Source organism: Drosophila pseudoobscura, chromosome X, assembly GCF_009870125.1.
Source record: "Drosophila pseudoobscura strain MV-25-SWS-2005 chromosome X, UCI_Dpse_MV25, whole genome shotgun sequence".
Lineage (NCBI taxonomy): Eukaryota > Metazoa > Arthropoda > Insecta > Diptera > Drosophilidae > Drosophila > Drosophila pseudoobscura.
This window is the reverse complement of record NC_046683.1, coordinates 63,993,121-64,008,873: the sequence shown is the minus strand read 5'-3', so window position 1 is coordinate 64,008,873 and position 15,753 is coordinate 63,993,121. Positions and strand designations below refer to the sequence as shown.

The 15,753-nt window shown below is 44.9% G+C and overlaps 2 protein-coding genes and 1 long non-coding RNA gene across 4 annotated transcripts; 1 reads left to right on the top strand and 2 right to left on the bottom strand.

Annotated features, from left to right (window-relative positions):
• The first annotated feature begins 111 nt into the window (after window positions 1-111).
• Window positions 112-5,256, top strand: ple (tyrosine hydroxylase ple). The gene is made up of 7 exons (XM_001352810.4): window positions 112-626; window positions 1,713-1,824; window positions 2,005-2,133; window positions 2,253-2,324; window positions 2,751-3,570; window positions 3,874-4,000; window positions 4,164-5,256. Exons 1-7 carry the CDS (start codon window positions 558-560, stop codon window positions 4,560-4,562), a joined length of 1,728 nt encoding a protein of 575 aa, XP_001352846.3. The 5' UTR covers window positions 112-557; the 3' UTR covers window positions 4,563-5,256.
• A 769-nt stretch (window positions 5,257-6,025) lies between these two features.
• LOC26532795 (uncharacterized) lies at window positions 6,026-9,176 on the bottom strand. Of its 2 annotated transcripts, none has more exons than XR_001453334.2 (2): window positions 9,017-9,176; window positions 6,026-6,237 (listed from the first exon to the last, which is right to left on the bottom strand). It is a non-coding gene; the product is annotated as an uncharacterized lncRNA (long non-coding RNA). The 2 variants fall into 2 exon arrangements; XR_001453335.2 differs by lacking the exon at window positions 9,017-9,176 and adding an exon at window positions 8,876-9,010.
• A 2,843-nt stretch (window positions 9,177-12,019) lies between these two features.
• LOC4812258 (ras-related and estrogen-regulated growth inhibitor) lies at window positions 12,020-15,703 on the bottom strand. The gene is made up of 3 exons (XM_001352811.3): window positions 14,880-15,703; window positions 12,535-12,665; window positions 12,020-12,480 (listed from the first exon to the last, which is right to left on the bottom strand). Exons 1-3 carry the CDS (start codon window positions 14,965-14,967, stop codon window positions 12,076-12,078), a joined length of 624 nt encoding a protein of 207 aa, XP_001352847.1. The 5' UTR covers window positions 14,968-15,703; the 3' UTR covers window positions 12,020-12,075.
• Between the last annotated feature and the right edge of the window lie 50 nt (window positions 15,704-15,753).

The window sequence follows — 15,753 nt, the reverse complement described above, 5'->3', positions numbered from 1 at the left end:
ACCAGTCATCGGATTCGACGTCGTTTCTGTCCCCATCTCTCGTCGGGGGCCCTCGTCGTTGCCGTTCGGCGATTCGGTTGCCGGACTCTGGGGGTATTTAAGCACTGGCAACACGACCTGGAGCATGCATTGATTCGCTATCATCCGCTCTAAAGACTTGTGCCCAGCCTCAAGTAGTTTGCTGACTCTGTTTGTTGTAATACAATTAGCTGAAAGGATATCCCAACCCAAAACAAGAACCGTCATATCAGTTTCGAAGTCGCGAAAGGATCCCGCAATATATCGACAAATATCCGCCGTGAATCGAGAGTTCTTGTTCATTCAGCTCAATTCTAGACGCAAACAGTTCAGTTCCAGGAGCATTTTCCCAGCCAACTTTTTTTCCAACTCCTCGCGCCAATAAGCAGTGAAAGTGTCAATACATTTCGAGTGCTTATTGCCAAATCAAATACGATAAACAAAAACCCAACAAGCAAATAGTATTCTAAGTGTTTTAGCCAACACTTTGCATAAATTTTTGTTATCCTCACTAATCACAAAACCCAACACAAAACAAAATGATGGCCGTTGCAGCAGCCCAAAAGAATCGCGAGATGTTCGCCATCAAGAAATCTTACAGTATTGAGGTGAGTCCCAGTTCCAGTCCCAGCCAACCCCCTCCCCCTCACCCCCCTCAAAGAAAATCCAAGAAAAACATACAGATACCAAAATAGAGAAACGTTGGTGGTCTACGTGACTAGTTAAAGGTTTATTTCGAAAAACCTGTCGACTGTGTGTCCGCCCATAACAAGGCGTTTTTTTCTTTCTTTTTTTATTTTTTTTTTTTTGCAAAATCCCAGTTGTTGCCCAAAGTTGGCCAATTCATTCACACCTCTAAGAACGGCGGCCTAAATCGAAACGGCAGCTTCCCTGCCAATCCCGTAAGCCGTCAACGAGTCGCCCAAGACGGCCTCTGATTAAACGAAGTTATTATTTAACAAATAAGTGAAAGTGGTTGCCCTGCCCCTGCACTTACCCACGGAGTCACACACAAGACAGAGCCACCGCGACAGAGGCACCTCATTGTTGACGACAACTTGGAGTCTCTCTGTCTGTCTGTCGGTCCCCTGTTTATGTTTATGTTGCGGCAACAGTCCCAACAAAACCGAAAAAAAAAAACAAAATATGAAATCAATAAAAATGATTCAATGGAAGGCACATCTTTCATCAGCCAAACCGATGGCGATGGCCCGAAAGAGGCCAATAAACAGGTGAAAACTGCAACTGGTGGAAACCTTTCCACAGCTGCATTTTTGGATTCCATTCACAGATAGAATCGTATTGGAGATTTTGTATATCTCTCCGCCATATATCATTTGTCTTTGGCACCTGCCATCCGTGGAGCTCTGTGCGAGCTCTAAAGCCGTGTGACATCGCATTAAATTAACATCACAATCAATAGGGTTTCATGAATAGAGTGGTCCCTCGGATAATAGCCAAAAGAAAAGATCTGAAGACGCTTTCACGCCACAGACACACTTTTTTTTATATAAGAGCCGTCCCAATTGCGCAATGGCAGCCCCGGCAGAGCCAAACACACACACACACACACACATACACACACAGCAAAGGTCAAGGCAATCATCCAATTTCCGTTGCATATCCTGTCTGTCTCTCATCGCTTTGCGAAGTGTCACTAAAATGTATTTCCCTTTCCATCTTCTATGTTTCAGAATGGGTATCCATCGCGCCGTCGCAGCCTGGTGGACGATGCCCGCTTCGAGACTCTGGTGGTCAAGCAGACCAAACAGACCGTCCTGGAGGAAGCGCGCAACAAGGCAAATGGTAAGCACTCGATAATCGTTGGCAACAAGTGCGGGGAAAGCACTCAACAAGTGCGGGGTATCACACTCTTAAAGTGGCCTAAATTTCAGTTTAAATTCACTTTTCCTTGAGTTTGTTTTTGTAGTTCTTTATTTTATTTCCCCATATTTTATTTTATTTTATTTTTTATTATTTCTAAAGACGCTTCTCTGGAGGAATGCATTCAGCAGGCCCAGGAGCACATCCCAGCCGAGCAGAATGTGGAGTTGCAGGACGAGCAGCCCAATCTCGAGAACCTCGAGCTGCCCATGGACAACGACTACGTTCCAGGTGCTTATTCGTTCATTTGATTCCCACCCACTTACTTTTCCCCCTTCATCTCTTTATGGTTTTATTGATTTTTGATTTTAATTTTATGGTTTTCGTTTTCGTTTTGATTTCGTTTTTAGTTGAAGATTTTGAGATTGAGAGCGCTGAGACGGAGCAGTCGCAGGAACCTGCGGGCCAGCCGCCCAAGAACGGTAAGTCTCCGACCCCGCATTCCCTCCCCCTACCCCCCCTAAGTAGTACTTAACTTCTGAGGAGCTTTTGAAAAGCGTGCGACATTGATTTAAGTGCTTAATATGATAAAGTACTAGAGAAAAGAGAGAAGAAAGAGCAAAGCACTCAGCACTCAACCGAACAATTGCGGGGGCCAGCCGTTGAGACAGCAGTGGAGTGGAGTGGAAATGTCGCATTTCCCTTTTTCATTTGTTACGCTCGACTTGATGGAAATATGAAATGCGTGCGCCTGGCAACCCTGCCTGCCACCGCCATCCCGCCAACCCGCCCACCCACTGGTCGTAGTCCTAGCCCGCCCACGTAGCCCGATTATCGTTTACGTGACCTTAAGCCGCTTGCCGCTTGCCTCATGATTGCATCTTTTCCGTTCTTTTCCCTGCTTTCAGATTATGGTCTTACCGAGGAAGAGATTTTATTGGCCAACTCCGCCTCCGAGTCCCCCGAGGCTGAGGCAGCCATGCAGAGCGCCGCATTGGTGGTGCGCCTCAAGGAGGGCATCTCATCGCTGGGCCGCATCCTGAAGGCCATCGAGACCTTCCACGGCACCGTCCAGCATGTGGAGTCGCGTCAGTCCCGCGTTGAGGGCGTCGATCATGATGTGCTCATCAAGCTGGACATGACGCGCGGCAATCTGCTGCAGTTGATCCGCTCGCTGCGCCAGTCGGGCTCCTTCAGCAGCATGAATCTGCTGGCCGAGAACAACATCAGCGTGAAGGCGCCCTGGTTCCCCAAGCACGCCTCCGAGCTGGACGACTGCAACCATCTGATGACCAAGTACGAGCCCGATCTCGACATGAACCATCCCGGATTCGCCGACAAGGTGTACCGCCAGCGCCGCAAGGAGATTGCCGAGATTGCTTTCGCCTACAAGTACGGAGATCCGATCCCATACATCGCCTACACCGATGTGGAGGTCAAGACCTGGCGCTCGGTCTTCAAGACCGTCCAGGATCTGGCCCCCAAGCATGCCTGTGCCGAGTACCGTGCCGCCTTCCAGATGCTCCAGGACGAGCAGATCTTCGTCGACCACCGTCTGCCCCAGCTCCAGGAGATGTCCGACTTCCTCCGCAAGAACACTGGCTTCTCTCTGCGTCCGGCCGCCGGTCTCCTGACCGCTCGCGACTTCCTCGCATCCCTGGCCTTCCGCATCTTCCAGAGCACCCAGTATGTGCGCCACGTCAACTCGCCCTACCACACCCCCGAGCCGTAAGTGTCGCCCGCCACCCCGCAACATGAAAGCATCAAAGGGGAAAAGCTCTTTGTGCGCCCCTAATTGCATTTCGTTGGCACTGAATGGGCGGTGGGTTTCCTGCTTCCTGCTTCCTGCTGGCGGCTAGCAACTTTTCTCTTGTTCGAGAGAAGCAAATTGGCTTCAGCTGCGGGAAGCAGCAGCAGCAGCAGGATACCCATCTTCTCATTTTGCCTGGCTAATTGCTTTATGTGCTGCGCATATATTTTTCACACATTTTCTAACCATTATTTCTCGCTCTTCCTCTTTCCTCATTGCAGGGACTCCATCCACGAGCTGTTGGGACACATGCCGCTGTTGGCCGATCCCAGCTTTGCCCAGTTCTCGCAGGAGATTGGCCTGGCCTCCCTGGGTGCCTCTGATGAAGAAATCGAGAAGCTGTCCACGGTGAGTTTCCACTTAATTGAATTGCCCCAGCCCAATAGCCAACCGGTTAATGGCATCCGGCGGATGCATGGCCTTATGGCAACAGTGACACTGCCGCTCTTTCATTGTTTAGTCATTAACTAACTTGTGTGCTATCCCTCCCTCTCTTTCTCCCTGATTGCAGGTCTACTGGTTCACTGTTGAGTTCGGTCTCTGCAAGGAACACGGTCAGATCAAGGCCTACGGTGCTGGTCTGTTGAGCTCCTATGGCGAGCTGTTGCACGCCATCAGCGACAAGTGCGAGCATCGCGCCTTCGAGCCAGCCTCCACGGCGGTGCAGCCGTACCAGGACCAGGAGTACCAGCCCATCTACTATGTGGCCGAGAGCTTCGAGGATGCCAAGGACAAGTTCCGTCGCTGGGTCAGCACAATGTCCCGCCCCTTCGAGGTGCGCTTCAACCCACACACCGAGCGCGTCGAGGTATTGGACTCTGTGGACAAACTGGAGACCCTGGTCCACCAGATGAACACGGAGATCTTGCACCTGACCAATGCCATCCACAAGCTGAAGCGTCCCTTCTAGAGTGGTGGTTTCTCTGTCCAAATCTGCACCCCCCCACAGCCCCACGGCCCCCCCTCTCACATACATACAGGTGCAACGGTCTCATCTTATACAAATTAATTTTAAATTGACATACCGCACAATCCCTCTCCCTCGTTAGCCTGAAACCTGAAACCCCACGACAATTCAGGGCATCGCATATATATTTTTTTTTTATGTTTTTGTTTGTTTTATTTTATTTTATTGTCATTTGAAGTTCTGTTTGTTTCTTCCAAGAAAAGCATATTTATTTTTTTGATCACCCAGAAAACCCAGTACCTTCCCCCTCCCATAATCCACACCCCCTGTATCACCGCAACTATTATTGGACCAAAAAATCGTTAGACTTTTAAGTGATGTGAAAACAAAGCCAAGCAAAGCGAATTTCAGTGAAGTGAAAGCAAAGTTCAGATCTATCACACGGAAAAGCGCTTATATACTCAGACACACACACACAATTGTTTTTTTTTTTTTTTGTATTATATTATACCTTTTTTCACTCTCTCTCTAAATATTTACCTAGACTATATATATACACACGATATAGTATTCCCGGTATTCGAAAGCAGCAACATTTCATTTTTACAGAGAGAATATCTTAAAGAAATCTTAACAATAGAACAGTATGGAAAACAACAAAAGAAACAGGAAAATGTTTAGAAGAACAAAAGAAAACGGAAAACGGAATAGAATTTCTTACATTGTACAATAACTGTAAACGACAATATCACTATTGTGTACTATTATTATTATTATCTATTATTATGCTTATGACTATTACGTATTGTATTGTAGGTATGTAGAGTTTAAATTCTATTATTTTATTTAAGTTTTGTGTATTAATAAAATATAAAATGCAATTGAAAAATAATTACTCTTTGGTTTTATCATTTTTTGATCCTTTGGTTACTAGATTTTGATGCTTTGGTTTCTAAATTGAATTCTTTGGTTTTCAGAAAATATCAAACTCTAAAGTCTGATTCTGTTTAGGGAACATTTTATGACATGAAAAGGGAATATTTAGTTGAAATTTGAAAAGATTGACTTTACAACAAGAAGATTATACATTTTTAGATCATTAACGAAAAGAAAACGATTAGAAACGTATGAATTTTATGGATGAGAATGTAGAAGAAATATAGGAATTGAAGTAAAATTTAAAGAAATAAAAGAAACTTAGAAGGGAGAATTTTTTGGATAGTGAAAGAAACTGGAGTAGTAATTGAATAAAAATATGTACTTCAAGATCATGAAGAATGGAAACTTTCAGAAAATAGAACTTAAAACTTAATCAAATATCAAAGCAAACAAAAATTACATACAAATCAAATGAATAATCAAAAACCCTTGGACCAATATATACTACAAATTAAAAACTAGTATAATCAAAACTTTCGGGTAGATTCAGCATTGGAATCCAATATATTACATACTCGTATTCGAAATTGAAATTTATGTAGCGTGTAGCATTTTATTGTTATTGTTCATTGTAGTTGCAATTTGATCGAAAGCCAAACAAGTGTTAACATTTCTGCAAGCAATTAACCAAACTATAGCTATTCATTTTCGCATATATCAGAATATACATAAATATATACTATATACGTAATCGTAGTGGCAATGCAGTTGGTCCCCCAAACAGGCGTACGCGATGGAGCTATATAAGAAAGAAAACGACAATTACAATTGGAGAATACAAAAGATTATTAATAGTTATTGTTGAACGTGCAGATTGGAATTATTATAGCCATATATCTATATACACCTATTTAATCGCTATTCTATAAAAATTTTTTCTGCATCAATAAAGTTGAAACCGTTTAAACTTGACTCTGCACATAGTTTGGCATACCGCATAACGAATGTGGCATGTTCATCGGATCTTACCAAGGTAAGCATTGTGGTGCTAAACATCTGCAATGGTACCTCCCAGAACACCATTTACGGCATCGTGGCCTTGCTGCCTATCAAGTACACGGTCGCTGTGGTCATTATTTCACGTTCTTCGAACCGAAGAGGACATTTTGCATCTATTAGCTGGATGTTTCCTACTGACAGTTCTTCAAGAAGGCCTTCCCCCAGCTGTTCAACATCCGTCTGACGTTCTTTCTGACACTCTTGGTCTTGGCTGGCCTTTCTAGGACTACATAACCTGTTTCCTGTGGCTCTATGGCTGGTGTTCATTACCCTGTTCATGTGCATCTATATACCGCCAGATATGACCAGGGCCCTCGAAGTGTAATTCCCTAATAAGTGGGGCATTGTCGTCCATATATCGGATTATTATTATAGCCAAAGGGAACTATAGGGGGAAGGGAACGATAGCGATCATCATCTCTCTTTCTCACACACACGCACTCTTCACCGTGCAGTGTGCGCCTACTGGCGGAGAGGAACCATACTGACTGAGTATCGGGTGTAAATGTAGAGTCGCGGGCCTAGCTGCAAGTTACAATGTTACCGCTCGTTTTTTATGGGGAGACACAGACACAGAGGGAGATCCTGTGGCCATGATTAGCCATGAATCGGAATGGGGCCTTTGATGGAATTGTTGTATTCTATTCTCAACTTCTCAATTTATGCCAATTTATTTTAATTATCCAGCTTTAATGCTTAATTAGCGCTTAATTACACACGAGCAATCTGTAATTAGTGGCATAGAACTTTACTTTTCTTTTTAGTTTCTTTTTTTTCGGACTTGAAGATTAGACTATTTAAATGTATATATTTTTGAGTAGATTATCAAAAGCGACAGCTGCTTGACAACATGACCTACCTCAGCCTATTTTAATTTAGAAAGAACACGATAAATAAAAATATCGTAACACCTGAGCGAATTTATCATATGCCAATTACAATACGAGTGCGAGTATGAGTACTCGTATATTTGTGATATAATAATTGGCTGCTGTGTGAATCGAATTTGAATGTGTTAATAGTTTGCGGGTAGAACAGCAGCTGGAGACAGAGACAGAACCGTGGACTTGGACTTGGCAACAATTAGCGGCAGCTGATCGGATGTAGGCGATATAGAATGGACTCGTGGGAACGCCCACGTTGCGGCTCAATTAAAATGAAATTAATATGAAATCAGAACGATAAGGGTTGATGAATCGAAACTTGAATGCCCTCGCAGGTGCGCTGCACTGCGCTGATCACTAAGATGATTTAAACTGATGCACTTATTCGAGTAAATTATAATCGTAAGTATACTAAGCCTGGCTGTCGTTTGATGAACTGAAACACGTGGAATTTTTATGGGAGGAAGTGTTTATGTGAGTATTTTTTGTGTAAGGGTTTTCACTGATGCGATTGAATGGGTTCTTACCCAAATCAACTAAACATAGCTAAAATGATTTTTTTTAGTCATGCTCTATAGTTCCTAAGGGGTAATCCTATATCATTCACAAGCTTCATGGATTAATGGCTATACCCTGCCTGACACTTGCTATAGTTAATGACATCTGCTGATATATCTCCATTATGGCATTTATTTTATAAGAAAATGAAACAAATGAGCTTCCAGCGGAGTTCAGCTTGGATCTAAGGTTAGTTGGCAGGCATTTATCAACTTTAGTTGGCTTTTGTTGGATTGGGGCTGCAATGACTGATTTGGGTCAGACTTCAAAGGCTGGCTGGCTACGGCACCAGGGCTACTTTGTACTGTATTTGATGGGTGTAAACATTTGCACTTGATTCAATTGCAAAGCAACTCGACTTGCGAGGCGCTGGAATGGCGTGGCGTGGCGTGGAATGGAGTGGTTTACGTGCCGTTTGGTAAGTCCGGCTGCCAGTCCGGCTCGAATACTCGTACGTTCATAAAGTTCTTTGGTCGTTTTGGTCTTCTGTCAAGGTCACTGAGCAAATGGGTTAGGGTTGCAGGAAACGCTCTGGGACAGAGTCAGCGTCGGGCAGAGGTTTGTTGAACCGGCGACGACGCTGCTGGCTTCAGGCTAATTGCCGGAAGCCCAATGCACTTTGCAATTAAACACTTTTCATTAATTGTTGAAGTTTTTTACACCTGCCAAGAAGAAAATAAAGACAAGAATTAAGCTGCCAGCAGTAGAAGCAGCAGCAGAAGCAGAAACACGTTTCATTTACAGCCAGATTTGGCTAATTAAAGCCGCATAAAACCGAAAACCGAAAAGAAAAAAAAAAACCCAAAATAAAAGCCAAGGTTAGCTTCGCGTTGGCTTTGACAGTAGCCAAAGGAATTAACTAGAACATGTCTACGGCGCCAGATTTGTGTGTGGTATTTGGCTTTGGCTAATCGAAAATCAAAGTCAATGACTTACAGCGTGCATGGCCAAATTCTGCTTTGGGTTTTGGTTTTGGCTTTGGCTTTGGGCTTGGGTTTTGGCATTCTGGCCGCCATTTTTTCGTGCCAATTAGTTGCAATTCAAACTTGAGTCTTGAACTTTTCAAAAGACACTAACATACTTAGCTGGCACTCGATGCTGGAACTGGTAGCAGCTACTGCCACAGCTACTGGCAACAGCTATCGGTAATCGTAATCTGAATGCCACGGGGAAACTGGAGGTGTGAATATCTTGCAGCCAAACCGTTAGCCAGCTCACTGCACACTACTCTGTGTGGCTCTGGTCCGAAGGCGCACCTGTTGGCCAATTCTAATTTAAATGATCGCTTCGCGCATTAATAATTGCAATAGATCTCGGTCTAATTAGAGTACGAACAGGTTTCCCTCACCCCTTTCCCTTTCCCCAGATGGGGGAAGGTGTTGGGGTGTGTGTTTACCCAGGGGTTGTCTGCAACGAATTTGCATGAGAGCTACAACAGCTGGTCTCATGAATATGGAAGAAATGTTTAGCATATGAATGGCGGGGTGGGCGTGAGACTATATTTAGACATAAATTAATCTTCATATTCGAATAGAGGCAGTCCCTAAAATGAGAGCACTTCTGACCCCCCAATTTCAATCAATGAAGATCCTCAACACCTTTCAGACCTTCATTTAACCCTACAATTGACCTTCAATGTAGTCGAATAGCATGCAAAGCTCCTTCCAGAACACTTAGTGTCGTACGATCCATAATTAAAAGCTATTACAGCACCAATTGGCCAGACAATTACGCCACCAGTACCAGCACCAGCCCAGCTGCACTAAACAGACTGCTAAACAGTTCAAACAACTCGACTCGGAATTCGAGACATGGAAACGACACCTGGCCCAGATAAGTGCCAGTAGCCAGCAGACCAGAGCCAGCTAAGGGCCAGCTTTAGCTTCAGCTATAGCATGATAGATAGACCACTTTCGATCATAAATTAAAATTAGAATTTTAAATGCAAGGCTAATTAAAAATAATGAAAATACTTGGGCGAAAACCTGTGAGATTTCATGCCCCGAGCTGTTGCCGTGGCCGTCATTTTGCTGTTAGACAATTGCAAGAAAATTGTGCATATAATTTCCCATTAGCAGAGTCGCCTCAAGCCGACCAGCCGGCGAGCCATCGGGTCTGCCCGATGACGTTGTTATCGCTGCCAGGTGGCTTGAGTTGACTTCGCCTGTCCACTAGGGCGTATGAGCGATAATGACTGAATAGTGCCTGCCGCGCGCGAGCAACAGCGGCCCGGTCCGGCACGGCACGCGATTCATTCGATTTAGAGTCAATTTGTTATGGATTTTGCGCATCATTATTCCATTCATGAGTATGTGGAGCGTCTGCCAATGTCAATATTTCGGTTTTAGTTGGTCAAATACGAGTACATCGGGATACAGAGTCGGAGACAAAAAGAGAGCTGACGCAATGTCAACAGAGTCCACTGTGAGATGATTGCGCTGTTTGTCACCGCTGTAGGTACATCCATATGATGATTGGAGGAGGAGAGCCTAGAGCCAAAAGTTTTAAGTAGATTTACACGCTTCACTGGCCCACTTGTTGACTCTGGCTAATTAAAAGTAAGTCGTGCACACGCGCCTTCGTGCCGGAAGTTTTCCCAGAGTTGGGGAAAGAGAGACAAAGGTCGGTCCGTCACTTGGACCGGGAATGAAGTTTCTGGGAATTTGTTGATCTGGCCAAGATTTTATGGAAATTTTTGTGTGCGTTATTAACAAATTATTGGGCGTTTATTTTAATGAGACACATGAGGGAATCTTAGATGCAAATATCTCCATACGCAAAGAAACTATGCGAATTGTTTACGTAGTGAGTTAGTGACTGTGATTTGTACGGAATAACAGTCATAAAATCTGAATCTTATTATAAATTAAATCATTTTTGCAACACAATTTTTTATTTATTTAGTTTATTTTATTAGATGGATCTCTTCTCGCGATGTCGCAACAATGTTGTCCGGGAATAATAATAACAAAATGTCTATAATTTCTTGATTAATTTACTCTGAGTGTAACGGAAATCCATTTGAATTGAGCTTTACCAGTGCTGCGAGGCGCCACTGTGTCGCCTCACATGTATCTTACATACCATCTACATATACACGCGCATACAAATTAGCTTTTCATGTGCTTCCACCACTAACCATACAGTATATACTGTATGGTGAGTGCTTCCACTGAGAGCGCTCTTTATCGCGCAGCTTTTACTGAGCTTTTTAGCTGATTGCAATGAAAGTATTCTACTTCCGTTAAACTCAAAACATAATCACTTACCAATTTTTTCATCTTTTTTTTCCCGACCCTCAAAGATGGAGGGTGATGTGTACAACACCCAGAATGAGGCGTTTCCGACCCCATAAAGTATATATATTCTTGATCAGCCGAGTCGATATTGCTGTCTGTCTGTCTGTCTCAGAGATTATAAGAGCTTGAGCAACCAAATTGTATATACAGAATCCTCTGATATCACACTGTCTTCGAAAATGGAGAATAGAAATTTATTAAGCCTACCCCAGATTGATAATAAAGAATGGATGGCTCCGCATCCCCTTCCAACCGCTTACTCATTCTCTATCTCTCTCCCACACACACTACCTCGTTCTCTGTGCGCCACCTGGCGGAGGTTAGAGAGATATAACGGTGTACGAAATGAAAAAGAGAGAGACAGAAGTAGCGCAGAAAAAACAGCCGAAAAAGGATTCTAAAATTCGTATCAATTGCGTGATTAGGGGGAATTAGGGATGAAGGAAGTGCAAGAATTATCATTAAAAGAGAACTACCAGTCGTGGTTCCCCTCTTGGGACCCCCGCCTCTTCGCATTGGCAAATTCAATTCGTCCTTTTTTTGGAACAGCGACACCAAAGGAAATAGAAAGAGAGAGAGAGAGCATGCGGCAGTCTTGGGTTCGGAGACCAATTCCAGCGCTTACGTAGAAGTACGTATAAAATATATTGTGTAGTTTATATAAATCATAAGCTCACGTATAAACTGACTGAGCATCGGGTATAAAGTGAGAGGTGCGGGCCTTGCCACGACTCACAAAGTTTCCGCTCGTCACACCCATATTCCCGAAGAAAAAACCATATTGCTTTAGAAAAAAATTGTACATTTATTTACATTTAGAATCCCACTCCACTGCTGTCAGTCTTTTGGCAAGTTGCTGTCGCTCTTCCCTCGGCTGTAGGGTCGGGCGCCGCCGAGCATGCGTTCCAGGAGACTCTGCTTGGACTTGCGCTTGGAGGCGAGCACCTCCTTGCACAGCTCGTTGAAGACCTCGGCCACCTGATCGACATGATCGGCGGCAGAGACCTCGCTGAACTTGCACTCGAAGTCCTTGGCCAAGATCTCGCCCTCGTCGCGACTCACTTGTCGCAGATGCACCATGTCCACCTTATTGGCGCACAGCTGGACGGGTGTGTCGGACTGGAGATCGGACTTAGCACGGCGTATATAGTTGAAGCTCTTGCGATCGGTGATGGAGTAGACAAGGAGCAGACCATCTGCCCACTGGACCAGCTCCGCGGCATTGGGAAACTCGTCATCGGCCTGGAAAATGGCGTAAAGTGAGTGGAACTCCCTTATTTAGAAGACAAAACTCACCTTGGGACATGTGTCGAGTATCTCGAAGAGCACCGGCTCACCGTCCACCATGGCCTCGTGCTTGTACCGATTTTCAGTCTGATGATCGTACTCGCCTATGTAGCGCTTCGTTAGGAAGCGCACGATTAAAGCTGCAATCAAATATAATAACCGAAACCATTTACGTAACATGAATTTAATTTGGAGTTCTTTATCATTCAGGCAGATCAGGTGTAAACCTGGGGAACGCCCTCCAGTCTCCTGTCTCACGTATCCTCGCCCCCGAGCAACCCTCGAGCCCTGGATTTGGGTCAGTACTTAAGCGAGCGTGAAGTAGAGCTACCAAATGGATTGCAGGGGACAACTGCAGGTGGAAAATGCGCCCTGTGGGGTTAATAAACCCGCCTCGGCTACACAACTACAGAGCGGCGACAAAACAACAACAAAGCGCCGAGCCCTAATGTTGCGTGTCTCGTGGCAACAAAAGCTGGACGTGAAGTCCCTCCTCGTCGTGCGAGTAGGCCTGCTTTGGAGGGGAGGGTGTTTGCCCCGTGCCGGGTGCCTGATGCCGGGTGCCTGGTGCCTGGTCTCTGGTCATTTCCTATGCAAGTGCTTTGAACTCGGAACTAAAACAAAAAAAAACCAAGTCGAGCGCCTGGGAACCGAAACCTCAGGCGCCACTTCCAGAAAGGACGACGCTGACGGTGGAGGACGTGTGTGTGTGTGTGTGTGTGTGTGTGTTTTGACGCCGGCACGGGGGTTGCCTTGGCTGCCTCGCGACTTTTTAACGACATTTTCATCATTTATTTTCCCAACACCGCATACACATTCGGCCAACGACTGTTTTAATTTATGTTTTCCGAATTTTCTTTTTTATTTTCGACGAGGTCAACGTTTAAATTTTTCGACACACGACGCAGAAATGGCAATGGTTGTGGCTCTGCTCTGCTCTGCTCTGGTCTGTCTTTGGCGTCTTCTGCGAGAGTATGCCTGCTGGGCACTGATCGTGTTTATGCGTGCACGGGGAATTTTTCGGGGCAATGGGCGTGCGGCGTGTGGGCGTTTTAATTGCCTCCCCCGACAAAGACTACCCATACATACTTCCATATACATTAAATATTTTTGAGATTGCGGCAGAATGACATTAAAATATGTGGCTATAAATTTATTAAGCATATATGCATTTGTCGCTATACTCTAACACTGCTTCGAACTGCTTTTGGGGTAATTTGATTTGTTAAAAGGTGTGTTCTCATTTATATGAGGAAATCTCAGGAGGAAAATTGGGCCTGATGGGTGCATAGCTGTTCAATCCAAAAGAGTAGCCTCTAAATCGTCTCGCAGTCAAAGTTTTCATTGTGAAATAGGAGCCCAGCACTTCAGAGTGTCAGCCTCATCCATAACCCAGGCAAACGCTGGCACGTAGCTCATTCATCTGTCATCTATGCCCCGCCCTGGCATCAACTTGCTGCATGCCACGCTGTCTCGTTTTCTGTCTTTTCCTTTTGCTTTTCCACATTATATTTATTAGTGAAGCATATTTTCTAGTCATATTTCATGCGGCTCCACTGTCCACGATCTGCTGCTGCTGCTGCTGCCAGTCTCTTTTTGCACTCGCTCTCTCTCTTTCTAGGGGGGACATATCGCACGCAGGTGTAACCCGAAGTTGACAGCCGGATTGCATGGCGGGGAATAAATTTACCCCCGGGATCAAGGGGGCCTAACAAAATGTAACAAATTAAAATTATTTCGGTGCTTTTCGGATGGAGGCCGGAAGGAGGCGAATGGCCATACGTGACGGCTGACAGGGAACATCAATTTAACGCTAAGTCGCCCGCATCGAAGAAATATGCAACTATGCAACGTTGCCTCGTTGCCAATGATCCCTGCCACGAGCATCATTCCGATCTGTTCGATGTGCTCATGGGGCCATCATGCCCATCATAAATTAGGGCATGGCCTGGTCAGAGCGGCAGTGGCAGTGGCACTGGCAGGGTGGCAGGGGCAAAGGCGCAGCGCTTGTCAAATCAAACGGTGGAAAAGCGATTAAAGCGGCAGGCAATGCCAAAGTGCCAGCCAGCTACATTTGTAGGGGCATCCACAAAAACACACACACACACACCAACACACATACAGGGAGCGAGAAAGAGAGGGACAGACACAGATTGGTCTGTGAGTGTCTTCATGTGCATGCGTATGTGTGCTGCCACTTTATAAACAAAACAAACAACAGTCTAAATATACACGATTCGGCGATTGCTCAACTAATTTGCTGTTGTTGCTCGGCATCCATGCCGCAAGTATCTATCGGATATGTCTGCTCTGTTGCTCCAATTATTGCTGAAGTACTTGCTACTGAATCTTACCGCTCTTTCCAACACTGGGTGCCCCAATCACGGCTATCTTCAACTCCGTCAGCGTCGACTTCTTACGGCGAATGCCACGCGTCGTCATCTTTCACTGCTTCCCGGAGCTCTTCCCTATAGATGAATATTCTTTTGGTGATCTCTCAGGTGTATCTCGTATCTGTATCCGTGTTGGCTATGGTTCTGGGTATCTTCTCCGTTTTAATTATACTATTTTAATGGTTATTTCATTTCAATGTCAAAACAAGCGCATAAAATGCGTTTAAAATTACAGCAGCACACCTATTCTCGCATCCGTCAGATACTTTCATTTGGTTTTTCTTCTTTCTTTTGCTTTCACTCTGACACGGTATTGGAAAATTAATGAGTCTTTTCTTCAGGTTATTTTCGAAATAATTTTGTGAATTTTTGTCTTATGTTTTTGGGCATTTTCATTATGGATACAGGAATCTGTTTGTGAATCTGAATCTGAATGTGAATCGGAATCTGAAACGCGCACTGCACTTTGCCATGTGTTGTGGTACGTTGCCACCGAAAATTCATTTATTTATTTATTTTAACCATCAATTTTTGCGTATTTTTTTCGGCCCCCAGCAGTCGGGACGGTCCGCCAGTGATCCGCATCTGATCTGATGGAGTGTGTCTTTCCTTTTCGCTGTCTGCCTTTCTTTTAATGGGGGATTCTCACTGTCTGATTTTCCACCGATTCACCGATTCACCGATCCACATGCGATTTGTGCGGCCAATGAATTTCTACTGAAAAGCCGAATTTGTGCTACGCCGGAGTGACGATCCGTCCGTACGCTACGCTGCTGCCTCTCTGCGCTACGGTGTCTTCTGCTTTTCGCGATCGAGAGCGAGCGTCTAACCAAAA